The sequence below is a fragment of the Melospiza melodia genome, chromosome Z (assembly GCF_035770615.1).
Source record: "Melospiza melodia melodia isolate bMelMel2 chromosome Z, bMelMel2.pri, whole genome shotgun sequence".
NCBI classification, from domain to species: Eukaryota; Metazoa; Chordata; class Aves; order Passeriformes; family Passerellidae; genus Melospiza; species Melospiza melodia.
The window spans coordinates 9,764,638-9,792,092 of NC_086226.1; the positions used below are offsets into that span (position 1 = coordinate 9,764,638).

General features: G+C 47.5%; 1 protein-coding gene across 1 annotated transcript; it reads right to left on the reverse strand.

The window, feature by feature from the left end:
• Positions 1-26,382, reverse strand: LOC134432237 (myosin-IIIb-like). The gene is made up of 30 exons (XM_063180756.1): positions 26,257-26,382; positions 26,122-26,187; positions 25,917-26,047; positions 23,118-23,220; positions 20,060-20,162; positions 19,432-19,588; positions 19,026-19,128; positions 18,631-18,759; positions 17,330-17,438; positions 16,096-16,212; positions 15,560-15,660; positions 15,015-15,101; positions 14,779-14,844; positions 14,365-14,478; positions 13,307-13,438; positions 12,004-12,096; positions 11,628-11,693; positions 11,218-11,337; positions 10,245-10,330; positions 9,953-10,000; positions 8,393-8,440; positions 8,128-8,219; positions 6,829-6,960; positions 6,365-6,480; positions 5,852-6,051; positions 3,822-3,911; positions 2,800-2,965; positions 2,197-2,469; positions 1,897-1,970; positions 1-797 (listed from the first exon to the last, which is right to left on the reverse strand). Exons 1-29 carry the CDS (start codon positions 26,380-26,382, stop codon positions 1,920-1,922), a joined length of 3,225 nt encoding a protein of 1,074 aa, XP_063036826.1. The 3' UTR covers positions 1-797; positions 1,897-1,919.
• Between the last annotated feature and the right edge of the window lie 1,073 nt (positions 26,383-27,455).

Below are 27,455 nucleotides of genomic sequence, written 5' to 3' on the forward strand. Positions count from 1 at the left end.
TAGGCAAAAAAAGAGATTTATTTTAAAAGGTAGAAAAAACAGAACAAGTAGTATGGTCCTTTACATTCCAAGCCCTCTACTCATCCTCAGTGTAAAGCAGCATGTTGTCCAGCCTGGACTTGTAGAGATTTCAGCCAGGATGAGTGAGAGGGTTTCACCAATGATTCCCTGACTTTAGCTCTGGTTAAGGACTGTGGAGCAGTGTGCCAGCACACTGGTGCAAGGGCAGTGAATCCCCTTTACAAGAAAGACCTTCTTGACCTTGTCTCAGCTTCTGTTCAAGTGCTCCTGCACTCAACAAAAAGGACACTTCAGTTTTGTTTTTTACTGCCCAAGCCCAACTTCCCTTGGCTCCCAGAGCAGCAAACACACAGGACCAAAACAGAGAATATTGAAAGAGAAAGAGGTAGGTAATCAGATATTTGTGGCAGAAGAGGTCGTTGGGAGATACCCAGTTTGTGACTATTCACAGTGCTAGGCGGGGAGTGTCCAGGAACGCTGAGGTACTGACACACAGCCTGTCAGGCACTGTGGGTCTGTGCAGAGTGTGACTGTCCCCATCCTCTCCCCTCTGCCAGGATCAGACTGGTCTGGATGCTGCAGTCACAATCTGCCTCAGTGCTGAGGAAAGGGACCTTCTGCATCAACCCTGTCTGAAAGCACAGGGACAGCTAGGTGCAGCAAAGAAAAGTAAAAAAAAAATTAAAAAAGGAAAAAGGCGGCTGTATCTCTGGATGTGTTCACTGTTAGGCAAGGCCCAACAGCACTGGAAGAGGACAGATCTGAGCCACTTGGACCTGGAAGAAAGTCAAGAAACACAACTCACTGGAGGACACAGAAGGATTCCATTTAGGTATCCCAGTACAACAAGCTTGCAGTTATCTATGCAGATCCCTGTGTTTTATCTTTCTTCTGCCTAACCTCTGACACAGGGAGCATCCCCTTTGTACATCAATGAATGGGACACAGAGAAATGAAGCAACTAAGCCAAACATTTCAGGGAGAGGATTTTTTCAGCTATTGAAGAGTTCCTGTCTTTCTCAGCTATGAAGAGAAAGACAAGACAGACCCCAGCTAGAAAGCTTTGCTCCAGCATGACTTCCAGCATGGGAGCAGAACCATGCAGGAAACTTGGCAAGCTTGGTGTGTGGCTGGAAGCCCTGCAGTGGGTCAGCAGCCAAAAGCATGGCCTTCTGATCCCTCTCCATACTCAGTTGACACATACCAAGAATCTTCCAGAGGTGTACTACAGCTCCCAGCTGCCTGCAGCAGGTAAGTGGGACAGGGAAGCTGCACATCCACCAAATACTTTGGATAAGGCAAGGTCGGTCGAAAGGCCTCTTCTGACCCACTCCAGATCAGTGCCACCCACCCACTGTATCACAATCTCAGTCACTAGCAGTGTTTCCACTGCTGAGACTTTGTTGAAAGTCCTCTTTACATCAACAAAGTTGCTGCCTTTCCCCGTGTACTGAGCATTGCCTCCAGCTCGCTGCCTCTGCCACCCCGCAGGGCTCCCCACCACCACTGCCCCTCCACCCAAGGAAGCCACTGGAGCTGACTGCTGTGCCATTCATCCTGCTAGCCCTCATCCTCCCGGCCCCAGCCCTCCAACAAACTGTGAGCTCCCTCCAGCAGCCTGGCCACCCTGCAAGCACTCCCTGCACCACAGCTGCTGGGAGCCCAAACTTAGGCTGATTTTCCCAGGTTTCCCTGGTCTCTGTGTAGTCCTGGGATGGAAACTGACTGCTGCTGTCTGTTTTTCCTGCTCTACTTCTATGTAGCTTGTGGCCAAGAGATGCTACAGGTGAAACGTGAAGGGAAAAGTTCCTTTGCTCCTCCACATCCCAGGAAACAGCAATTGCTGCTTTCCCCCTGTACACCGCCTCCTCTTACCGTGTCACCCAGGCTGTGCATTCTCAGTGCAGTGAGCTCCTCTCTCTAGACATCTTCATGGGATTGGAAGTGAACTGTGATGAGAAGCAGAGAAACAGCATTGGCAGGGGAGCACAAGCTGGTAAAGGAATATTCCAAGGAATACAGTCTTGATCTCAAGACCACCAAATAAAACCTACGACCCAGGAGCTAAGAAATCAAGTGCTAACTGTGGAACCCTCTTCTCTCCTGCCTCTGGGCAGGGAAATTCCATGTGTGCCAGAGGGACTGTGGCTTAGCAGAGGACATGCCCCAGCTCACCTGCTGGATTTCCTGCATTGCCAGGCGTATGGAAGAGCGGAGGCGAGGGAAGGCTCGTTGGCTGCTCTCTCCAGAGCTAGGCTTTGTTCCACTCTTCTCTGGGGTCTGCTGGTTTTGGCAATTCTTGGTCCTCCTGAACCACTGCAGAGCAGGTGTGCCACTGGAAGGCATGGAGGGGCAGGACTGCTTCTCTGGAGGGGTCTCCCCCTTGTCTGCTGGTGAACTCAGGGTGAGGTTCTCCAGATTTTTGTAACTCAAGCTCTCACTGCTTTTCTGGAGAAAGGAGGAGTGGATTCAGCGGTGGTTTTCAGACCCTTCACACACACTGAACAGCACAACAAAGAGAAATACCCAGCTGTGTCCACTGCTGACATTCAGGGGGCAGCGAAGTGTCATCCACCTGCCAGTGCCTCTCCCCCATCCCAGCACTCCCCAGCTAGCAGTGTTTCCCAGTTCATGCAGAAGCAGCCAAGCTGCTTGGCCAAAATGGGACATCCCTCAACAGGAACACAAAAGAGATGCTGCTGCAGTGTCTCCAAGCACTCACTCCAGGCACAGTCCACGCCCCATCCCCTTTTCCCCCTGGAGACGCCGGGCACTCACCTGCCCACAGGGGACAGTCAGTGTCTCCATGAAGGGCTGGATGCCCACGCCCTGGTGGTAGCGCACCAGCTCGGTCAGCGAGGCGTGCGCCCGGTCCTCGCCCAGGATGACATAGCGAGCGTTGGGCTGCTCCTGGATCATGTAGTGTCTGCAGCGCCCTTCGCCCCTGGGGAGAGGGATGGACAGAAACAGTCACGACATGGGGCCTCAGACTGTCAGAACCTGGCTCCTGCTTCCTGCACCCGTGGTCCCCAGAGCCAGCTGTAATCAGGATCCTCAGTAACAAGTACCACGCAGAGGCAGGAGATGTGCTGGGCACGAACATGTGCTCTTAGGTGCTGCAATCTCCTTCCAACCTGGTTTGCCCTCTCAGCCACAGAGTACAGCCTAAGCAGGACCTCTACCCTTGGAGCCACAGCACCCCACCCACAAACAGGTCTATTTTTTCAGTAAGAGACAGATTCTGCAGTATCCCAGCTGGTACTACAAACTCCCTGAGGCATCCAGTACAGGAGAGGCTGAATATGATCGTCACTGGACTCCTCTGTGGAACAGGTAATGTCCTCCAGTCAAGCAGTTTTATAGAATCACAGAATTCAAGAATTCTATGAATGCAGAATTCCAGGATCACAGAATTTCATGCAGTACTCAGTTTCACAGAATTCCTTAGGATGGAAAAGCCTTGAAGATTCTCAAGTTCAATCCTTAACACAGCACTGCCAAGTCCACCATTAAACCATGTCCCCAAGTGCCACATCTACACATCTTTTAAATACCTCCAGGGATGGTGACTCCACCAGTGCCCTGGGCAGCCTGTTCCTGTGCTTGACATCCCCTTTCTGTGAAGACATTCCTCCTGACATTCAGCCTGAACCTACCCTGCCACAGCTTGAGGCTGTGTCTTCTTGTCCTGTCTCCAGTTGCCTGGAAGAAAAGGCTGACCCCCACCAAGCTGCAGGCTCCTGCCAGGAGTTGTAGAGTGCAATAATGTCTCCCCTGAGCCTCCCCTGCCCATCACCTACCGGTATGTCAGGATGTAGCCTGGCCGGCTCTGGCTGATCCGAACAAGGAAGCAACCCAAGGGCTTGTCAATCAGCAAGTTTTCAGCTTCCCTGGAACCAGGAAAGAGTTTTTCAGCAGAGAGCCAGCAGCTGCCTTGCCACACTGCTGGGTTTCACATCCTATCTCATGTGCTAGCCTGGCAGTGTCCCAGGGAGCCCAGCATCTGCCCCGTGTGCTCCTGGCTACAGAACACATCTCACAACTCAGATTGGTGGTGCAGAAGGCACCAACAGGCTGAGGAAGCACCACACTCTCAGCCAAAGCCTCTCCAAGCAGGGCTGCTCCAAACCTGCTCCAGCAGGTTTGATTGTGCAATAGCAACAGCTGCCTTCCAGCACCACGCATGCCACAAAGCACCACTGAGATGAGGAATCTGTGCATGTGTGCACTTCCTATGGTCCAGGGATGAAGAAGTCAGGATGCTGTGGGGTACTGGGTAAGCCCAGCACCTTGGAAAAAACACCAGCCTGGATTACACCACTCTGGCTTTCTAAACTTCCTGCTGGAAGGAGGTCTTCCCCTCCTCTGCCCAACAGACAAAGCTCTGCTTTGTGCTTTGCTCCAGGCTAAAGGTGACTGCAAATCACCAGGGCAATTTGGGGCTGCTCTGGCTGCTCCATTTCATGAGGCTGAGTTTATACTGCTGTGTGAAAACTTAAGTCTCTGCTTAAGCACCACTGTCTTTGTGAAGGATCTGCCACATCCTTCACTGTGCAGTGCTCATGGCTAGTCTATACTTGAATTTAGATTGTTTTGTCTTCCAGACACTAATTCCTCTCCTACATTATTTCATCTGTGGACAAAAGAATTATTACAGGTTAAGGCATCAATAACTATCATAAAAAAATTAAAAGAAATGCAGTTACCAGGGAGCTGTGAGCTAGAGTAGTGTCCTTTACCAAGCTAATGTGCTGTGTAATGTCTCTGAGTAAACAGAGACAAAAAAAATAACCCAAGAAAGAAGAAAAAAATCCAAGAACAAAAAAGAAAAAATCTGAAAAAATCCAAGAACATAGATCTAATAAGGTTGAAGGAGAATTGCAGTTTCAACAGAAAAAGAAAAGGAAACTAAAGCAAGATGATGAGGGTGTTCAGATGGCAGCAACACTGACAAAGGAATCCCACTAAAAGAAATTACAGGATATTGACAGTTAACAAGTGTGGAGCACCACAGATCAATTTGCACACAGGTGAGACTGTAATGCCATCCTGCTCCTGTATGAGTACTGGCATAATCAGCACCTCTCTGATTATGCCACTGCTTCACTCAGAAAGCAGTGCTTGACTCAGCCAGGAGAGAAAAGTGTGAGGCAGACCTGGTAGAAAAAGTTCAAACATTTAAACAAAGTCTTGCAAACAGGCTTAGTGGATATCTCTCCCAGACTAACTAGAAGCAAATGCCACCTATGCTGCATCCTCCTTAGACAGACAGAGGTATCAACAAAAACCCTTCCTCTGCCTGTATCAAAGGGCTTTGGTGGAGTTTTGCCACTGGCTACTCCCTAAAGTCCCTCTTAATACTATTTAAAATAAAAGTAAGCTGAATTCTATATTCTCCTGCTGTAAATTGGGGTCTTCTCCTGACCTCTAGTGAAATATGAAAAACTGTCATAAAGAATCAACCCAAAAGTTCATCTTCATGTCTCTGCAAATGGTCCAGAACAGGGAAAGTTCAGCATGTGTGTATTTTTTCTCTGATTTCTTTACAAGCCTCCCATCCCTACACAGGATCTGTATTTAGAGACACAGTGGACTTATGTACTATGAGTTTCCACGGTCTTTCCATGGACCTACATAAAGTCTCAGCTTTTACAACCTGTGACAGGGACTCCCAAGCTTTCCCTTAAGGGTTTGATGCTCACAGATTAAAAGGGAAAAGTTTTGCTGGTCACTCCCATTCCTATTCCACTTCCTTTCTGGCCAATCCAAGCTACACAGTCCTAAGAACACATTGATTTCCACCTGTGGTCACTGTGTCCAGAGGACTCACCTCCGACTGATCATCCCCTGCAGCCAGCTTGGAAAGGCCCCATCATCCTGCATGACCTTCTGGGCCTGTGTCTCTGTGAACCAGCGGAGAGTTGCTCCTCTCTTGAGTTTCCTCATTTTTGCTTCTTCCCCAGTCTGTTCCTCAGTTCCCAGAACAGGAGGAGGCACAGAAGGGTTCAAGAAGTTATCAAAAGGAGTGGACTGAAAGCAAGGAGAGAGGGTAAGTCAGCACGAAAGCAAAGTCAAAGGCAGGGGACATCTGAAGAGATCACTTCAGCAGGTGATTGAGTCCCTTAAGAGAAGATGAGCCACCAACTACTGAAAGCTGCTTTCAGTTCCTCAAAGGTCCTGACCATGCTTTTTATCTAACCACAGTAGGACTCACACTTCTCATGACAAGAATGATAACATTCTCTTGGGACTGCATGCAGGAGAACATGTGCATGCAGAAGGTGGATGGAGCAGGGAACCAGCACACCTGGGTCAGGGCCCCCAGCAGAGCCAGTATTGCTACCTCTGTCAGTTTGCTGCGTGGCCGTGGCACTGGTGGCTGCTGTGACTGATCAGAAGGATGAGGACTAGACTGAGGGCGCCTCTTTCGTGGCATGGGGACTGGAAGGGAGTTTCTTTCTGCAACAAGAAGAAAAAAGTAGGTGAACTCAAGCATCCCAAGATCCATGAGATCTATTATCCACAGGCCTAGGACTGGGATAGGCTCTGCTGCATGGATTATGTGGCAAACCACAGCCTGGCCCTCCTTCCAGCACAGCCAGGCAAATTACCTTCATTATGCTGCTTCTATTCCCCACAGACAATGCCACACTTCTAAAGAGCAGAAACACCATGAGCTCCCTGCCCACCACACTGATGGAATTCCCATCCCAGGGCAGGCCATCATGACCTGGAGCTCACAGCACTTCAAGGTGATCACCACACCAGTGGACATGCCCTGGGTCACTGTGAGTGGGAACAACTCACCCTGGGCCTCTGCTGCCAGTGCCAGCTGCCGGATTCTTTCTCTCTCTGCCTCCTCCTGTAGCTGCTGTGCTTGAGCTCTCAGCTCAGCCAACAGCTTTAGGAAACTCTTCTTGCATCTGAATCCCCTAAAAACTGTTCATAAAAAAAGATGCTGTTCATGACTTTGTCATTCTCTTGGGGAAGAACACTGGGTGATATTCCTTCATCCAGTACAAAGCCCTCAACACCTGAATCATATTAATAAAGAGCAATGGAAACTCTACTGTGAGCAGGCAGCCAAAACCCTGTGAGAACTGTCTTCTACTCACTAAGCTGCAAGATCACAGATTTATAGAAATCAAATTACAGATCTAAGCTCTCATCTCTAATGCCAGGCCACTGAATACCTAAAAAGAAACCTCACAGAAGGGCCTGTTAACCATCCATCTCTGTCCTTCTAGACACCATGAAGGAGACAGGATTTCCTTGATGCCAGCCCACAGGAAAACCTTTCCCATAAGCAGCCATTTGCAGGGCTCACCAGGAGGATTGCAGACATTGTGTGATCCCACCTACTCTACCAGTTATTAAAACACATGAAGTGTTTTTTAAGAAAGCTGCACCCTCTCATTTCCCACTACCCACACACCCTCCCCACAGATGACAACCGCGCACAGCTTGTGACCATCTGATGTTTGTCACACTCTTTGGTGCACAGCTGGAAGTTGCTCAGATGCTCCAGCAGTGCAACAACCCATCCAGAACAGAAGTGTAACAGAGGGGAGCTAAGCAGGGTGACAGCAGCCTCCTCCTCCCCCTGGATGCATAGTCCTCATGTAGGGAAGTACCAATCTGCCCACAGCCACCCTGAAGAGACTGGCTGCTAGAGCAGATGCTATGAGAAAAGGAAAAGGAAAAGACCAAACCAAAATTTCACCCCCTTTCGCCTGTCTCTGAAAACAGCAATGAGATCTGCTTCACTCATTTCCCTCTCTCCAGTTCAACACAACTCACAAACAATCCTTACTCCAGAGGACAGTGAGCCAGATTTCAGGACACAGCCAAATCATGTGCCTGCCTTGCTCAGCCCAGCTCTTCTGCACACATTTTCCCTTTACAAGGCTGACACTGAGGGCTCTCCCTGATTCAGGATGAGCACTGGGAATATTGGCATTTGCAAGAAGCACTTTCACTTCACAGGGCCTTGACATAGAGATGGCACCTGCCCTACCCTTCTGTCCTCTGCAAAGGTGGAGCAGGGACTGCAGAAAATGGCTTTCCTTCCCCTGGTCTGAGATCAGCTCCTGTCCCAGCACTCACCTTTCTGTATGATAACTGCTGCTCTTTCCAGTCGCTCCACATACTTTGCCAGCTCTTCCTGATGCCAATATTTAAAGAAAAGTCGAGACTTTCTATGAAGTTGGAAGAGAAAAATGCAGTGAGAAACACTGTCTAAACTTTTATCCATCACCCTTTGAAGAGCCCATTTCTAAAACCACAGAATTCTCCCTAAAGAGAACGGGTGACAGCTTACACATGTAAAATATTAGGCTTCCCATTCCCTACAGCAGTGATCCACACCTACCCACAAATCCAGCCTTTCAGCTCCGTACTTTGCAGTATCTCCAAGCAGCTGAAAGAGACAAAAAAAGTGAAATAAATAATTTTCCACCCAAAGCCAACAACAATTTTTTAGTTGCATAAAGGGATATAAAGTGCCTCAGCAATTCCCAAGAGTCAGTAAACTGGCTGTCAGTCTGTAATGCACCTTGAGGTACAGCTAGGATCACATTTGGGAAGAACATCTGCAAAGGGGTTCCCAGAGGCAGATTTACTTCAGCTCTCTGGGAGGCAATTCTGTAGAGCCTATTTTATTCTCAGAAGTGTTTTTCCTCATTCTGTTTCCAAGCCCTTTAGAGGACACAAGTTGCAAGGTCAGCAAAGCAAGACTTCTGGGAGAAAGTCTGTTTTCCAATTCAGTTTCATTTTGCAGACTCCAGTGATAAAATTTGGGTCACTCGGAAAGATTCCCTGACACTTGGAACTGAAAGCAGCTCTAGCTGCAACACATAGACAGCTTCCTCTCTCTCCTGCTAATCCAGGCTGTGAAATCATAGTGGCACTTTTTGCTAATATCTCACACAGGAAAGCAGAAGTGTTTTTCCTTCTATCTCGGCCAATTTCCACAGTGCCACAATCCACATCCACAGGATTTTCTTTCTGAAATGCATCCCATGATTTTTGTGCCTCTAAACACGCCACACTGCCTTTTTACAATAATCTCTCCCCATCTATGAGATTCTCTTGTGACCTCAGTTGGGTTTGAAATTCTTTCTATTCAGAAGCATCAGGAAGTTCAAGGGAGCACTGTGAAGGCAGGGGGAGCTACTGCCAGGAGAGAATTGTTCCAGGAGATCATTCAAACCCTTTTCTTAAATGACTTAAAAAAACCCCTCAGCTGGCTTCTTTACATGATTCATTCTCACTATCAATCACAGCTGACACTGGCAGGAAGGAGAGGCTGGGAAAGTGGAGAAGAGGAGGTGGGGAACTGCTGCCCTAGATGTAGGAAGGAAAACACTGGCAGGGTAAAATCCTACTTCTCTGCAGAGCTGGAAGGATGTTTATGTGTGTAACAGTTGGGTTCCAAAAGTGTTGATGGTATATTTTGCCTGTACAGAGACAAAATTCTTGGTTTAGAAACATCTTCTCTAGCCTGGGAATGTTGCCTGCCTGTTCAGCATTGTCTGTAACTTCTCCCATGGGCCATCAGGAAAAAGCCTGAAGAGGACCCTGGCAGCAGTACTTGAGTGCCTGCCATGCTGCGTTTAGTGGACACCCTTGACCATTATTGTCACTACCCAATTAAATACATGGGTCAGTTTTCATTTCACAGCACAACGACACTTGGAACACTTACAACAATTGAATTTAATTGCTACATAACAATTCAAGAAAAATTTAATTCATCATGGTACCAAATGCTTTTTAAACATTTAATGTCCTTGCCTGGGATCCATTTTTCCCATCACCACAAAATCCCCTCCTCTTTTTTCTGTCCCTTTTACTCAGTTTTCTACGCTACTCCAAGTAAAAGCCTCTGAAAAACAAACCAGACTGCACATAACAAAGTTAATGTTCCTACCTTTCTTTTGTGAGGGGGACACCAGGTTTAACTAGAAGAATTCCATATCTGTGGAAAACAGACCAATACAGACACATAAAAGCCACATCCTTGATGGGCTGAGCTGATCCCTATCACCCTGACAGCAAACAACAACAAATCACTATCTTTCCTACTCAGCCTCCACAGCAAATAACCCCATGACCTCAGACCACATGAACTTTGAAGAAACTCCTTCACTCATTGCCCCTATCTGGTTATCAGGGTAACTTCACAAATAATATCTAAGGAATATTCAGAGGTTTTAAAAGACCTTTCAGCAAATTCCTCAAAGGAGGGTCTCCAGGAGAAACCATCTCTTCGGATACGGATTGTCTCCAGCAGCCCATTGTACCGCAGCTGAAACAGCACCACAAAGAGGATCAGAGAAACAAAGAGAAACAGGTCATTATGACACTGGTTTTGTTCCTTTGCAGGCAGAAATTACTTCATTCAGCCCTAAACTTCCCCAGTTCAAAATGAAAAAGTTTTTTTCTGAAAATGTTTTTTTGGTTAAGAACTGAAGTTACCTCATCCTGTAACTCTGATGATTAACCACTCTGAGCTAGAAGTTGGAAACCATAAAAACCAATGACTGAAATAACTTCACCTTCCAGCCATGGGTACTGCTTTGCTTCTGTCCCTTAGAGGATAGCTTCATATTTCCAAATCTGGACACAGAAGTACTCTGAGGCATGGATGAACTTCCTCTTAATCCTATCCTTTCTTATATACATTAAAGAGGATGCTGAGCTTTCTGAACTCTTCCAATCATTTTCAGTATTCTTTAAGGCATCCATACCTCAGATCTGACAGAATATCCAACTAAAATCATATCAGTGCATTTCAGATCCTATCAAAGCAATCCCATCTTGGTTTCTAGTCAAAGTTGCCCTGGCTGATGGGTGAGAACAGTCTCCTCTGGGAAGCAATTTTTCCAGAGTACTGTCTGTACCAGTCCCTTCCAGGGGGAGATACAAAGATGAATCCTAGCGCCTGACAAGCAGATCTCATTGCATTCATGAAAAAGAAATGAGAGAGATCAAAGACTGCAAAATCTGGACCTAGCAGACTGTGTCACGAAAACTACCAAGTACTCAGAATCTTTACACATACATAAAGTATGGCCACTCTTTCTCTTGCAAGGGAAGACTCAACTGAGCCACCTTTTCACAGCCTTTTGGTGGAATCTGCCCTCCCACTGAGATGTGGCAGAAATCCCTGTAAAGGACTCTGTTTTTGCTCACCTGCAGCAGCACCACCTGGTTGTCCAGCACACCTGGCTCCTTCTGGCTGTTGGGCTTTATGCAGCGCACAAAGTGTGGGTTGGCAGAATACATCCTCTCCATGAGCACCATCAGGGAATGCTGGCAAGGGCAAAGGAAGACCAACAGTCCATCAAGCCAAAGCACTGCCACATGTGCAATATCCTTCAGCAAGGACTGTTTTCTCACCCTGCAGCAACTTCCTGGGTTCTGGCAACAACTGGGCCCTATCCCACCATGATTAGCCCTGCCTGGCCATCAGGAAAACCCCTGTCTACATAATGTCTGCTTTAACCATGCTTAGCACTCTGGAAGCAGTGCAGTGATACTTGCAGTGATAAAATTATCACTGCTTTCATCTCACGGGGCACCTCAGGACAGCAGTAGCGTACCCGGAACTGAGCTCCAGCAGACTGCTTCCGTGTGCTGTTGAACTTGTCATCTGCACCTGGCACAACCTGAAACCAGACCAAAACAAAGGATCAGCCCCAGAAAGAAGTGCTTGACTGGCAGCCAAAGAGCACTGCTGGAAGGCAGATGGCAAAAAAGGAGGGAGAATGGATGTAATGGGAGGAAAGACAAGCTAAACATATAAATGGGAGAAGCAAGCACAAAACATGGTAAAAACCAAAGGAGAAACTGTTACAAGCTGATTGCTGTCTGCTCTTATTTTAAACCAACTTCTGCCTGCCCTTTTCCAGACAGTTTCTCAAATAGTAATTATCAGGTAACATTTGTCAATTGTGATATGGACCTGAAGTGTCCTACCTTGGCTTTCACATGAGGCATCAGGGTCCCTGTCCTGGAGACAGTGGCTGGAAGAACAAAGACAATTAGCTGATTTTGTACCTTTGCAATGCACTACGGCTAAACATTCAAACCTCACTTCACACACAAACCTCCTTACAAATACTGAATCATAGGATGTTCAGTTTCACCACATGGAACTACTGTAGGAAGCACACAAGGCAGTCATTACTAATTTCTGCCACTGAGAAGACAAGACAATCAGGTTATTAAATAAACCTAAATGACTTCCAATAGAATTATCATCAATGGGCATCCAACAGAGCAGAAAAAATGGCACAGGCAGCAAATGGGGAGCTCACCTACAGCACTCAGGAGGTTATTTATCAGATAATCATAGATTATCAGGAGGTTATATATTTATATATCAGATAGCTTATAACTAATTCAGTGACAGGATGAGAAAACCAGGGAAGTTTAATTTACTAAAGGATCTAGTAAGAGTCTTGTGCACCCTTGATGTAATGGCTTCATGTGAGTCATAAAATCACAGAATGAGGTTAGCAGTGTCCTCTGGAGGTCATCTGGACAAAATCCTTTGTCCAGCAACCAAAGTCATTGCCCAGACTGGACAGCCAAACTGAGAACAGGTTGTATCTGATGTTTATGAACTTTAAAAGAGTTGGGACTAGGCTAAGTAACAGTGCAAAAATGGTAATGAAGAAAGATAGTCCTGAGCAGTAGCTGAAAAACACAGTGGAGAATAGAAATTAAATTCATCAGTTTCTTGTAAATCCCAGAAAGTGGCATGGACTGAATGGGACCAAAAAATTACTATACCAGAAGCACAGTGTTCAGCCAGCCAATTTCCAAGGAAGTATCCACCTGACCTTTCTCTAAATTTTTAATTTAATTAGAAGCCTTGGAGAATCTGAAGGCTTATTGATAACTGGAAAAGGGGAGTGTAGTGGTATGACCTAAGAGTTTTTTTAACAATTTGAGAAGCTCTGTTTTTAGAATCTATGGTCTTGACCAGCTTCATTTCTAGACAAGAACAGAGTGTGTAGAAAGGACCAGTGGAGACAGTCCTGCACTGGCCTTGGAGAAGATGGGAAGGCATCTGAGGGGTGGCTAATTCTCTGGAAGGGGACACACCTGCCTTGCTTTCCATAGCAGGGAATAAACATGTTGCTCTGACAGCTCCAGTGCAGGCTGCAGCATTCCCAGAGTCCCTCTGGTGCTGCCAGTTGTGAAACACACTCCGGGAAACACAGGAGCCTCATGCCCACACTTAACTCTTGCCAAAGTGAGCCTTGGCTCATGCTGCATGTGCAGAGGACTTGCCTGTGAACAGCACACTGAGCAAGGGGGTGACACTGTTGATGAAGAGCCCACGGACGCTGGCTGGCACGGTGTCTCTGTTCTTCTCCAGAAAGCCCTGGGCAGTATATTGTACCTGGGGAAAGGGCAGCAGGTCACTAAGGACAGCAGGGCACACAGGCTGGCTGTAAACGCCACTTCCACAGCCTGCTGGGAGCTGACCATGAGTTAAACTGAATGTACTCTGGCCTGCACATGAATTCTTTAAACAAATATGCACCCCAGATGCCAGCCCTGAGGAACCCAACCACGCACATGCCAGAGGCATCGGAACCACAGGAATGTGCAGCATAACACCAAGACATCCACTTTTTACATGTTAAATGTTAATTTTTGTAATAATGAATGTCACAAATAATAACTTAGTCAACAATGCTGAGTTTAGATTACTAAACTGCAAGTTGCAATGACCTGAATTGTCATATCTGCTCCTGTTCCAAAAATTACCTCCAATCAATTCAATTTAATGGGGACCAATGCTTTCAATATTGGTGGCAGTAAAGTTACATGCAATAATGCTAAGTCTCAAGCTGCTTAGATACCAGTGAATGTGTAAATAACTGCCTCCACTTTCAAAACATTCATTACCCTGCTGTTTACACAGTGCTCCCAGGCGTTTGCAAAAAAATAGTCACTGCTGTGTTCTGGAACCCATTAAGTAAAGAAAAAGCCTTTAACCTCTCCTTTGGTGCTGCACAGAGGACACTGTACTTTAATTTATAAAGTATTATTTTAGGACTAAAATCCTAATAGAATGGTGATTAGAAGAATAGTAGATTCTTGTAAATCTGCTACACTTCTGAGAGGTAGCCCCACTTTCCGGAGGGTAATTTTTACATAAATCCCAGGGAATTCTACCAGGCAATCCACTGGAACACATCACTTCTGTTAGAGTCATCCTCAGACCACACATTCCTTAACATCAAAGCCTTATTTGACAGGCAAACCCCCACCCCCTCCAACATACAGTCCAACAGCATTCTTCTTGCAAACAATACATACTTTCCCAGCATAGTGAATGATGCTGAAGCCCAAAACACGGCCTCGGGCTGGCTGGAAGTGTAAATGCCCCTTAAAGCTGCTGTTTAGTTTATCCACAAATGTCTTATCAGTTGCCTGCAAGAGAGCAGATTTCATAAGCTGCAATAGAGGCCTGATGAGGACACACAGAATCAAAACAATGTTGGAAGTATCCTTGGCTGTGCAGTAGTCTTCTGCTGTACCTTCTCTCTGACTCTTCTCAGGGATGCCAATGCCACCAGACTGCCTCTGATCAAGATGTCCTGTCTCATAAGTCACACATGGGGACATCTCTGTTCATCCTGCACTCCAGCCCAAGAGCTTTCTTTGTAGCCCAGATAGACACTGATATATTAGCCCCCACAATATTTTCCGTGCCTTCTGTCTCATGTATACCTGAGGGAATGCACTCTGCTCATCCAGAAGAGACAGCAGCCCAAGTGGCTTGGCCAGGAGCAGACTCTGCAGGAAAGAAGATGCATGGCAAATACATAAAGCACTGCAGGACATCCCCTCTCACCTTACCACCCTTTGCAGAGCTTCTTCCCAGGTGCATCTCCCTCCCAGAGAAAGAGCAAAACTTTTCTCTTGGCTGGATGGACCAATTACATTCTGTCAGTCCTCCCACTCACCAAAATAGGTTCATTATTTTTGAATGTGATAGTTTCCCAAGGCAGCCCTTCTTCCTTATAGGCAGCCTGCTCCAGCTGGAAAATGTGCTGAAATAAAGAAAAAAGAGGTTGAAGCACTCACTAGACTTGGCTAGACAAACCCTGAACACCTTCCTTCCTACCCAGAACAAGAGGACGGGGGTGTTGCACTCTCAGCCACAGCATGAGAGGTCCAAGATGTGGCTGCTGCTCTCCATGGTTCTCTGTAACCCTGGCACTTACTGGTGCTGGTGCATAAAGCAGGAACACTTGTCAGAGTGTAAGTAAGTGTCCCTGCTATTACAACTTTGATTACTGCTTGATCCATCTACCTCTTCCTTTTCTGTCCCAGTGGCTCCCCTACCCCAGCAGGGAAGGTTGCTGCTCTCCATTTTGGTTCACTATTCACTATTTCTGTCCTTACAGGCAATAGATATGTTTTTCCCCAAGCTCTCCTGCATGTGCCAGGTGGAAAAGTGTTCTGCTTGCCCTGCAATACAAGGTGAGTTCACCCCCAGCAGACTTACATGGTTGAAGAAATGCTGCAGCTGCTCATTGGCCAAGTTTATGCAAAGCTGCTCAAAACGATTCACTGCAAAGTTTTCAAACCCAAAAATATCCAAGATGCCTAAAAAAAGGGAAGAATAGCACATAGTGGAGCCTGCAGACCATTCCTGCAGATTGTTGTGTATACCAACACACAACTAAATCTCTTACCACACAGCTTTTGTGGCACAGGGAAAATGCACCCAAGAGAGACACCAGTGGCAGCTCTTCCACAGCTTGAAGAGTTAGTTAAGAGAAGACCCCCTCTAGCTTGGCTTCTCTGCTAAGCCAGAGTGCCCCAGAACAGCCTCAGTTACTTCAGATCAACTGACTGCTCAGAGCTGCACAAAGCCCAACAGACTTCATACTGCTGACTCTTATCTCTGGCAGGATCACTGTTTTGATAATGCACCCCAGCACACAAGCTCTGTGAAACCTCACGCTGTGCCCTGTCCTTCGTCATGGCTGAGGGACGCACATTTGAGAACAGAACAGGAGCAAGGCAGGCAGAACTCACCTATCTCCCTCAGTTCCACATCAGGATCCACGTTCTCAGCCAGCAGCTCATTGATCTTGCAAACAATCCAGCCAAACACTCGGCCATAGGCCACCTTTGCAATGGAGTCCCGAGCATCTGCACAGAGGAACAGCAGCAGCAGCTCACTGATGGGCTTCACAGGAGAGCAGGGCACACAACACAGGCTGTTCCTCTACACCCACCTCTAGCAATAATGGCTATATGAAGCTACTTTAAAGACCAGATAAACATTGGATTGTCCCCATCCTTTGCAAGTGGGTAAAAACAGCTCTTCAATTTCAAAATCTTCACAATCTTTCTACAAGATCAGCCACGCCTACCAGGGCATTTTTGAGTCATGCCACTTTTTAGAATAGCCAGAGACTTGCTTTCCTCTCTGAAGACACACTAAGTACGGATCCCCTCACTGCTAAACCAAGGGAGAAGCTCCAAATTTTACTTGGAAAATTGGATGGTTCTCTTCCTCCTAGCCCATAGTTGCTAAGTGTTTAAATTCTGTAGTTAAGAAAAGGACACAATTGATACAACCTTGCTGACATTCTAAGAAGGAGACCAAATTAACATTACTTATGATTAGATATGTATAGTTTATTGTCTAGAGAAATCTGTAAAATAGAACTAGCTAATCCCATTTTGTTTTCATTTTCTTCTTTCATTTATTTGAAGCAATAATCTCTTTTTAAAATTATCTTTTAAAGTACTATCATTTATATGAACTTTTTGGTACAGATTATTTTAGATTATTTTGTTTTATTGAAAGGAAAAATAACACTTTGTGCTTGCTATTTTACTCTTTTCACTCAATTTCTGACACTGTGACTGACATCTTGTTGCTCTCGTGGTTGTTTCTCCATCTATTACCTAGAGCTCTGCACACTGCCAGCACTCTGCAACAGGAGCCTTCCCCTGTTTTGCACAAATACCCAGAGTTTCTTTCTGGGCGGGACTGAGGCAGAAAGCAAAGTTAATTCCTTGGTTTCTCATTTAATCTCTGCAGTCTCCTGGAGACCAAACAAAAGCAGCATTCATGGCCCTCCATGTCAGTAAGCGACTAAACAGATAAACACTGACATACTTCCCTCTGTGTGAGAGGAATGAAGGGGCACAGAAGGACATCTTTGTTCCCAACAAGCTGCACATGTGTGTGGGGATACCCTTCCATCAAAATCCAATCTTTCTAGCCAGCACATCTGCAATTCATTGTGTTTCCTACCTTCTGCCTGCTGCTGGGTGTGAAAGCGTTGGATCTGCTCGCCTCGGGTCACTGACGTTGTACAAATCAGGCATTTTAATAGCTCATCTTCCTGGACTCCAAACTGACCCTGGGAAACAGGAAAGAGAGGACAGTCAGTTGTAAACCCTCACTCTGCTCATGGGGATTGTGTCTGTGTGTAACGGGGTCATGACTCAGGCTCAGGCCTTTGTGAGCCCCACTGTAAGGCGAGTGCTACTGCTGGCACCAGAGTGAGATATGGGCTCTGATCTGCTCCACCCCCGCAGTGACCAGCCTCACACACCCGCTCCCAAACACTTTTTGTTTTGTCTTCCAGTGCTGCCACCTTTCACCTTCTTTGGGAGCCACACCAGTCCCTGCTGGGCAGTTTAATGACTTATTGAACAGCACCACACGGAGGTGACTGTGCAGGTGCTGAAGCATCTGAGCTTCAGAGTCACAGGAACCCACACCAGAGGCAGGAAACAAAGCAAACTCAGACACACACAACCCCTCAGTGGTTTAACAGGAATTCCCCTCCTGTGGGCAAGAAATGAGGAGCAGGCTTTCAGAAATAAGATAAAAAGAAGTTGGCTGCTGAACAGAAGTAGGCGGTTGTTTCTGGTATAGTGTAGGAGGGAAACAAGCAAAGAGATGGGAGTGAAACCAAAGAGCAAGGGTGCTGGGATTTCAAACAGGTCAAAATGAAAAGAAATACAAAGGGGAGAAGGATGTTACTTTTTTTCTGTCCTATGTTGTTAACAAAGAAGGATAACTTCTCCATCCCATTTAACAAAAATTGAATTATCCTGGGGAATACATACTTAATCTGTGATAACCTAATGCAAAATAATAGAAAGCTTAATTCAAAATAACCAACAAAAAATGACAGCACTTAGGGTGATATCCCTGGACAAAATCTGATGAAAACACAGAACTAATCTGCAGATATTGCACACCTGAATTTCTCCAAGGCATCAAACTCACTAACATAAAACATTTAGTTTTAAAAAGCTTGTGTTTTATGAAATCAGCAAGGTATATGCTGACTGCGCAAGACATTGGTTCTAGACACACAAGAAACAGAAGCTGAGAGGCATCTCTCTGGGTATGAATAGCAGTGAACACAGACGCTGTCATGGGGTCAAACTGTACATTTCCAAAAAAAAAAAAAACCTTTGTTCTTTAGAAACCCTCACATTCTGAGGCAGAAAACATCCTCTGGCAGCTCCTGCAGCCACACAGCCAGTGGGGAAGAGCATAATACCCATGAGGTTTCATGAAAATTTCTTGTGACTCACCGCTGCAGCCTTCAGCCATCCCTTGGAGGCCTCACTGACCTTCACAGACCCATTGCTCTCCTCAGGCTCAAAGGTCACATTGCCCAGAGACAACACACCAGCCAAGATAGCCTGCATGTCCACTTGCTCCTAAAACACAAAAGAAAGGTGACTGAAAAACCCACCAGCATGTAGCATGTACAACACAGATGACCCAGAAGTTGGAGAGGTTAAGGGAAGAGGCACAGGCAATCTGTGGGAAAAAGGTCTCCACAAAGTCTGGCAGACTCAGGTGGTCTGGAAGTAACATGGAAGATCTAGAGAAAGAAGTAGGTCTGAGCTTCAGGAGAGGAGCTACAAAGAAACCCTGTGCCTGCAGGAAGCACAGATGGAAATGAAACAGCCCCAGGACTAACCTGTTCTTGGAAGCCCACCATGTCAAGAGCATTGCAAACCTCTTGGTATTTGTGCTTCCAGTGTTCAGCTACTTCCTGTGTACCAAATCGTCCACTTATGTACCTGAGAAAGTGCACATCCCATAAAAACTGTCACACAATCAGCACTGTAACTCGGTCATCCCTGATGGGCACAAAGTAGATCACCAGAAGGGAAAAGAAACTTTTCCAAGGTAGCGCAGCAGAGACCCCTAACCTCCCAGCTTCCATGATGGTCTGTATCTCTTCATGTAGCTCCATTTAGATCCCACTCCAGCTTCCACTCACTCACAGATAAAACCCCAGTGCAGAGCAAAAAACTCCATTATGCTCTTTTCCCCTTCACCACCCATCACAAAGACTAAACTAGGGTCTGCCTTTGACGTACCTGTAGAGTGAAGGATCCAATAACCCATACATCTCCTTCTGCTCTGCAGACAGTCCAGCAAACATGTAGTAGAAGATGTGGAAATTCCTCTCCCCGGTATCTTGTCGTACCACCCGTGACTTCTCTAACAGGTACTCACTCAGCTTGGCACCTTGCACTGCACACAAAAAGGTGACAGGGTGGGGAACTTCACTCTGGAGGACATGAAGCTGCCTGGGCTGTCCCACATCTCTTCTTTGGTGCCAGGAGCAGAGAATTGTCTAAATTAACTTTCTTGTGTGCAAGACCCTCTAGGCTGCCCACTACATTGGAAATGGGCTTCTCCATGCATCCTGTGGTCTTAGAGATTTCTGTTCACCTCTTTCAGCAGAAACAAAGGCTTCTGGCATCATAGTATTACTGACACTTACCCTGCACTCTCACTCCCATACTCCCACTCTGTCCAAATCCAGGCCTAATCCCATCCAGGTCCTATCCAACAGTGGTTGCTCTGAGATTTTACTTAATTGCACACCCTTCTTACAGGGAGGCACATGCCAAAAGTTTACCCTCCACAAGTTTTGGCTACTCAGTCTACTCCCTCCAGTTCCTAACCACTCCCCAGGCTAGTAATTGCCCTTGACTTTACCTGTATTTCTCTGGAAACGCAGCTGTATGTATTTTCCAAAGCGGCTGCTGTTGTCATTCATCACTGTCTGGGCATTGCCAAAAGCTTCAAGCAAAGGATTCACCTAAAACAAGCGAAGAAGGAGAACAAACATTCTTCAGATTAAGCAATCCAATCTAACTTACTTAGAAAAATTTATCTTTAGCATTTTCTACTCAGAGTTCAGCTGGAAAAGGAACCACTCCATGAATATGGATGAGCACCTGTTTTTTCTCTGCCTGGATAAAGAAATTCAAAGAGGCAAATATCACAAAGACAAAGCAGTGTGAGATTAACAATGATCAGTACAATTGAACTGCTGGGATCTCAGTAAGATCATTGAGTCATTTTTTAGAAGATAAGGTTGGTACAACCTATTTCCTCACAGTACCTGCTGTCACCAGATAAATTGAGTGCTATACAACAGCTGTAAACAAAGTCACCATGGCACTCGGTTATTAAGTATGACAGCTTAGCTACTGAAATTTGTAGACATAAGGACAGTGTATTATAAAGAAATTAACAGAACAATCAGACCAGCTTGTTAAGCTGGATGCAAAGGTGGCAAAATGAGAGTTTTTCTATATTTGAGTAAAGAATGCCTGTCAACTGAAAGAACAATGCCGCAGAGTAGATGCTAGACAGCCTGTTGAACACAGCTTTAAGATATGATGGCAATCCCCCAGAGGACTAACTTTAGTCTTTGGATATATCTACAGGAACCAAGTAAGATGCACATTATTTCTTCACCATCATATCTAGGCTTTCCAAGGGCAGCTCATCTGGGCTGAAGTGAGTTATTTCCAGGGAAGGAACTGCAAGCCAGCTCTAGACACTCTGCAAACACAGCTCTCCAGCCTGCGGAACCTGCTCAGATCAGAAGCAGCCTGGCAGTGTGGCCCAAGCCAGCTCTAAGCAGAGACAGCAGGTGTATCAATGTCACGTTCCCACAGCCCAGCACAGGCCTTCACCTTGGACCCACCATGGATGACACCACACTGCATTAATTCACCATTCCTGGGCCCAAAGCAGAGCACGGGGCATTGAGTTTTTGTGCCAATATACTGGTTGCAGGAGGAGCTAAAGCTGGTTTCTGTGAGATGCCAGACACTTTCCCCGAGTCCAACAGAGCCATACAGACCTGCCACTGGCCAAGGCTGAGCCCACCACTGACAGCAGCAGTGTCTCTGGGATAAAAAGTGCTGCACACCCACAGAAGAGAGAGAGGAGTGGGAATGTGTGAGAGGAGCAGCTCTGCAGACACAGGTCAGTGAAGGAGGAGGGGCAGGAGCTGCTCCAGGCCCCAGAGCAGAGATTCCCCTGCAGCCCCTGGTGCAGCCCTGGGTGAGGCAGCTGTGCCCCTGCAGGCCCTGCAGGCCCAGGGGGGAGCAGAGATTCCCCTGCAGCCCCTGGAGGAGCCACAGCAGAGCAGCTGGGTGTGCCTGAAGGAGGCTGGGACCCCATGGAAGCCCGTGCTGGAGCAGGCTCCTGGCAGGAGCTGTGGCCTGTGCAGAGAGCAGCCCCTCACTGGAGCAGGCTCCTGGCAGGAGCTGTGGCCTGTGCAGAGAGCAGCCCCTCACTGGAGCAGGCTCCTGGCAGGAGCTGTGGCCTGTGCAGACAGCAGCCCCTCACTGGAGCAGGCTCCTGGCAGGAGCTGTGGCCTGTGCAGACAGCAGCCCCTCACTGGAGCAGGCTCCTGGCAGGAGCTGTGGCCTGTGCAGACAGCAGCCCTCACTGGAGCAGGTTTGCTGATAGCACTTGTGACCCTGTGGGGGGCCCACACTGGAGCAGCCTGCTCCTGAGGGACTGTACCCTGCAGAGGGGACCAGACCAGAGCAGTCTGCTCCTGAAGTAGCCCAGGGAGGGTCTTAACACTGGAGCAGCCTGCTCCTGAAGGAGTGCATCATGTCAAGGCACCCATGCTGGAACACTCTGTTCCTGAAGGACTGTCTCCTGTGGGAGGGACCCCATGCTGGAGGAGGGGAAGAACATGAAGAAGAAGACAGTAGCACAGGTAAACTGTGATGAACTGACCTCAACACCCATCCCCTATCTGCCTGTGCTGCTGGAGGGAAGAAGGTAGAGAAACTGAGAGCCAAGTTGAGCCTAGGGAGAAGGGAGGAATTGGGGAAGGTGCTTCAAGATTTGTTCTCATTTCTCATTGTCCTACTCTGACATTAACTGGCGATAAATTAAATTAATTTTCCCTAAGATGAGCCTGTTTCATCTGTGATGGTAGTTGCTGAGAGATCTCACTGTCCTTATCTCAACTGATGAGTTTTTGTTATGTTTTACTATCCCTGTCCACTTAAGGAGCGGGAGTGACAGAGTGGCTTGGTGGGCACTGGTTGAAGTTAACCTACCACACAGAGAAAGACCTCTAGGTTTCTACAGAAAATATGAAAAGACAGACTTTAAAATGAAGCTAAGAACTCACTCTTGTTAATCTATCACATGGACAGTTTAAAGTGTGATTTGTTTATATAAACCTCACAGCTCCCTGGGGAGAAATTCAAGTGGAAATATTTCAGACCAAAGAGTCAAATATGTTTCAAAATGAGCTAGCAAAGATATATGAAAAGAGCAAGCATGGCTGTTAGCCAGCTAGCAGGTATGTGCCTGACAGTATAAGTAGCCAAGGATGGGTTACTAAAGGGTGTATGAATTCTTCATCCCTCTGTACCATTAAATGAAGGTCTGATTTTTTAATGAAAGTGGCATGTTCTACCTTGTTTTACCTCAAACAGGAAATTATTTAGAGAAATGCCACCAATCTCTTGTAAAAGAGGACATCATAAATGATTGCAATGATTTTCTCTAATTTAAGAACCATCTCCAGCAAACAGAATTACTGACCTACCAACCCTTCTAATTTGTGGCCAGGTATCTCACCATTCTTATCCACTATTTTCTTATGTGTCTTGTGTGTGGCTCCCTGATTTCCAGTGGTGATTCACCAGCAGGCTTCCTAAGCCTAATGCAAGTTTTCTTGCAGCAGTGTTGCTTCTGCACCTTAAAGCACCATCCTGCAATGACCTACCTGAAGTATCTGCTGCTCCAGCTGTGAGTAGCCTTTGCATAGGTTCATTATGTGCTGCAACAACAACTTTGTACTCTCTGTTTTCCCAGCACCACTCTCTCCACTGCCAAGAAAAAGCAAAATAAATTCCATCAACCTTAAAGTACAGTTGTTCTGCCCCTTATGGCTCAAGTGCTCCATCACTTGAGAGTGCTCTGCAAGAGTTTCACAATTTTTTCAGCAAAATCACCTGTGTGACTAAAAACTCATGTGCCACAGCTTTACATGTGAACCATGAGGTTCTTCATCAGGGAACTTTTCCCCCTCTGCAAGGGAGTATAGATACACCCCATGCTGTCACTTCTGGATGGGATGTATCAGACAGACTATTTGCTCTGCTTCAAAAACCATCTGGTACATCAACTTCCTTGAAAATGCTGGAGCCAACAACTTCCTCTTTCTCCAGAGAGATTTGCCCTACCTACATTACTCCCACACCTGGATATTGATCATGAGATGCAGTGGCAGTCTCAGATCTCAAGTGTTTCATACATCCATGTGCCAGACAGCTGGGAATGCAGGTGCAGAGCTGCTCACACTCCCACAGTGCCAGCAGTGCACGTCACTGTGCTGTCACACATCCACGGTGCCTCCGCCTCCAAGTCAAACAACCAGCTCTTGGAAAGTGCATTTCCCCTGTCCCGGGAGAGGGAATGTACAATCATTGGGACAATATGCCCTTAACTGACAACATCACACCAGCTGAGAACTTCAGTATGTGCATGAAAAAAATGAATGCAGGAAATGCTGGAGGCATACTTGAGGGCAGGTCCCCATTTCCTTTGAGCCGACCTTTGAGCATGTGGTGTGGCTTTACTGCTTTGTAGCTGCCAGTGGCTCTGAGCTTGGTATCAAGTGTGTGTCATAGGTGGCTAAAAACCTCAAGCAGGTCCCTGATCTCAAGCACAGGTCAGACCAGCACCATCCAAAAACATACAAATGAAAAAGGACCATTTTGCCTGTTGAGAACATGCCATCAGTGCCCCTGCTCAGTATGCCAGGTTTATTTTTGTTTTTCAGTAACTCCCTTCTCCACAAAAAGAAAAATTCAACAGCACTTCCATGGCTCAAGCTTGACCTTAGACCTCCAACAAGCACAACACCTTCACAAGGCCCTGCAAGCACAGCTGGTGTGTAACTGCCCTCAGCTCTGAAGAAATGCTAAGTCATCTTCAGGTGACCCAGGTGCTGTACTGCAGCACATGCAGGCTATGACTAATGTCCTTTGGGACTGGGAAGGCAAGAGGAGCCAGTGGAATTTGTGGCTGAAGACAATTTGGTAGCAATGAACACTTATGATCTGACAGCAGCTGCTTCATCCAACATCACCTCATTGCATCAGGGATGCAATCCAGACCTCTCAGGCTCAGCTGGAGACACCAAAGAGACCACTAGGGACAGCAGATCCTGGTGTGTTTCTGTGGTGTTGTGGGGAACTGTGATCTAACAGGAGCGACCTCATCCTCCCTTCCCTGTTCACCCCAACTGTGCTCATGTAGGAAAATGTGTTAATTAGTGTTTCACCACCCACAGAGAGGAATACCATGAACTTCCTGTGACAGTAGCACACAGACCAGGTAAAAGGACAGGAGTATATCAGACTCACTTCTGAACTGCTGGCAGAAAACAACCAGACTGCTGACCATAAACTCTCACAGGTTACTCTTTCTTGTCTTCCACCTCCCAAGAGAAACACAATGACTGCTCTCTATCCCCCAAAGCCGCACCAGCAGTGCTTCTTCTACCCGTGACCCCACGGCCACCACTTGCTGAGAGTACTTCATGTAAAGCACAGGCAGCAATGGCCTGAAGGCTACAGAAATGAGTGGGGCTCAAGTGCCCCTCAGAGTCAGCTCCCAGTCCCACCAAAACGCTCAGCAGTGATTCAGCAGTGAACTTCCACACCATCTAGACCGAAAGTACTGATAAAATGATCAGAAGGCAAATACAAAGGAGCATTAAATCGAACAAGTTGGCAAGCAGCATTTTAACTGGGAGGACATTTAAACAGTTCTCTACAACACCCAGCTGTAGAGAAGAGGCAGTTAATGTTTCAAGGATCTCTCCTCACTTTTCAATGCTTTCTCTGCTAGTTGATGTTGTTTAAGGCTTTCTCTGCTAAATGATGCTACCTGCTGCGCTGCAGAGTTCAAGCAGACCAAGAGTGACAAAATGGAGTAAAATGTTCGTGATACTGGTAGGCTCTTCGGTTAAAAGAACAACTTTTCCCTGACTTCTAGAGCACAGAACTGCCCACGACTTTAAGATCCTCCCCAACCATATTCCCAAAGGTCTTAGAGCAGAAAAGCAAATTTTAATACTTCCTGCTCTTTGCTTACACTTGGGAAGCTCACTTTGTGAAAACTGGTTCTTTCCACTATCACCCTTCCAACTTTTACTACAGCTTTTACCATGGAAGTTGTGCTGCCAGAGCAGAGCACCCAATAGCTTTTCCCAGAGCAGGATTCCAGCGGCTGGTTCCCCACCAGAAGTGAACCCGGCATCTTTACTGTTGTAAAGATTGCTGGCCGAGCTGCTCCAGGAAAGCCAGTTTTGTCTGCCCACACGTTCTCACAACGTGCCCGCTCATCTGTCTCGAAAGTGGCCGAGATGAAGGATGTGTTGCCAGCGCAGATGGATTTTGACTCACCAATAGAACCGGAGCAGAGCTTCACCTTAACCCTGGGCAGGGAGATCCCAGCGGGAGCTCGGGGGCACCCCCGGCCCCCGCCGGCCCCGGGACCCCCGGCCGCCGCTCACCTGATGAGGATGCACTGGTTGCGGGGTCCGCCGCCCCCGCGGCCCAGCATGGCGTGGTAGGCGCGGCTGGCCACGGCGAAGATGTGGGGCGGCAGCGCGTCGGTCTCCAGGCGCCGGTACCGCTCGGAGACCTGCGGGGAAGCGGCGGCGGAGAGGGGTGAGCGGCCGGGGGGCGGCGGGGCGCGGCGGGGGGCGCGGCGCTCACCTCTCTCCCGTAGAGCGGCAGCGGCTGGAAGGGGTTCATGGCGACCAGGATGTCTCCGATGTCGGTCTGTGGGGACGGGACAGCCGGTCAGCCGAGCGCCCGCCGCCGCCCCCCGCCCCGGCCCCCGGCACTCACGTAGATGCGCTGCTGCAGGAAGCGCTCCCGCAGCCCGGCCAGCAGCGCCGCCTCGTCCAGCTCGGCCAGCGCCGCCAGGTCCCCGGCCTCGCCGGGCGAGGGGCCACGCTTCCCCGGCGGCACCATCGCTGCCCGCCGCCTCCCTGCCCTGCCCTGCCCAGCCCGGCTCGACACGGCCCGGCCCCGCCGCGCTCCGGCCCCGCCCCGCCCCGCCCCGGGACCGCCCGCCGGGGCGGAGCCGCGGTTTGAACGCGGGGCGGCGGCGGGACGGGCAGGTAACGGGCGGCGGGGGCGGCGTGCGCGGCGTGCGGCCGGGGTCATAACCATAACCATAACCATAACCATAACCATAACCATAACCATAACCATAACCATAACCATAACCGGTGTTTGTGTCCCGTCCAGTCCCGATCTCCACCCGAGGAAAAGTCCTGGGCAGGATGAACCCCTGAGTAGCCCAGCCTGACTTTGGTGGTAGCCCCGCTTTGGGCACAAGGCTCAACTGCATGACCCATAAAAATCCATTTGGCTAAATTAGTCCCTGATTCCACCAAGTATTTCCTGAATTCATGTCGCAGTCAGAGAAAAACATTTGGTTAAAGTTTAGTAAATGTTTTCTTAGTGTGCTCATGTGGTTTGGTTTTTAAATTTTTTTTTTATTACTGGAAACATTTATTTATTTGAAACATATTTCATTTGATTAAAAAAAAGGACCAAAACAACAACAACAACAACAACAGCAACAAAAAACCCCAAAACAAAACAGAACCCTGATAATAAGTAAAATACTTCGGTTTTGGTAAAGAGTAGCTTTCTGTTCAATCCTGTAAGACTTTTAATGCATCTTTTATCATCTACTGAAAAAATATAGTACCCTTGGTTTTGACTGATCCAAAATACACTTTTAGTACCCTGCAGCACAGGCGAATTTAAGGAAGGCTAGGCGCGTGTTTTGCTTCCAGTATTAACTCCTGCAGTATTTACTCCTTTGGTCCTCCGGGTGGCTGAGGAGTGGCTGTGAGCTCCAGGGTTTCTCCCTTCCCCTTTTTCTGACCTCTCAGTGTGGGATGTGCAGCCATGTGTCCCTTGGAGCTGACTCACCGTGTGTTTATGCTCCTGAGACACCAAAGAGGCTGTGCAATTAGAACAGGACATTTTTTGACGGTACCCTAAAAATTTAGAAATGGTGAAGGGGATGC

Bases quoted from the DNA above. Each gene is read 5' to 3' on its own strand.
- LOC134432237 (XM_063180756.1), bottom strand. From the start codon at position 26,382: ATGGTGCCGCCGGGGAAGCGTGGCCCCTCGCCCGGCGAGGCCGGGGAC. The intron at 15,102-15,559 runs GTAAGTCTGCTG...TCTTTATTTCAG, and splicing joins TGCAGCATTTCTTCAACCAT to CACATTTTCCAGCTGGAGCA. The intron at 6,052-6,364 runs GTAGCAATACTG...CCTTGCTTTCAG, and splicing joins CACGCAGCAAACTGACAGAG to TCCACTCCTTTTGATAACTT.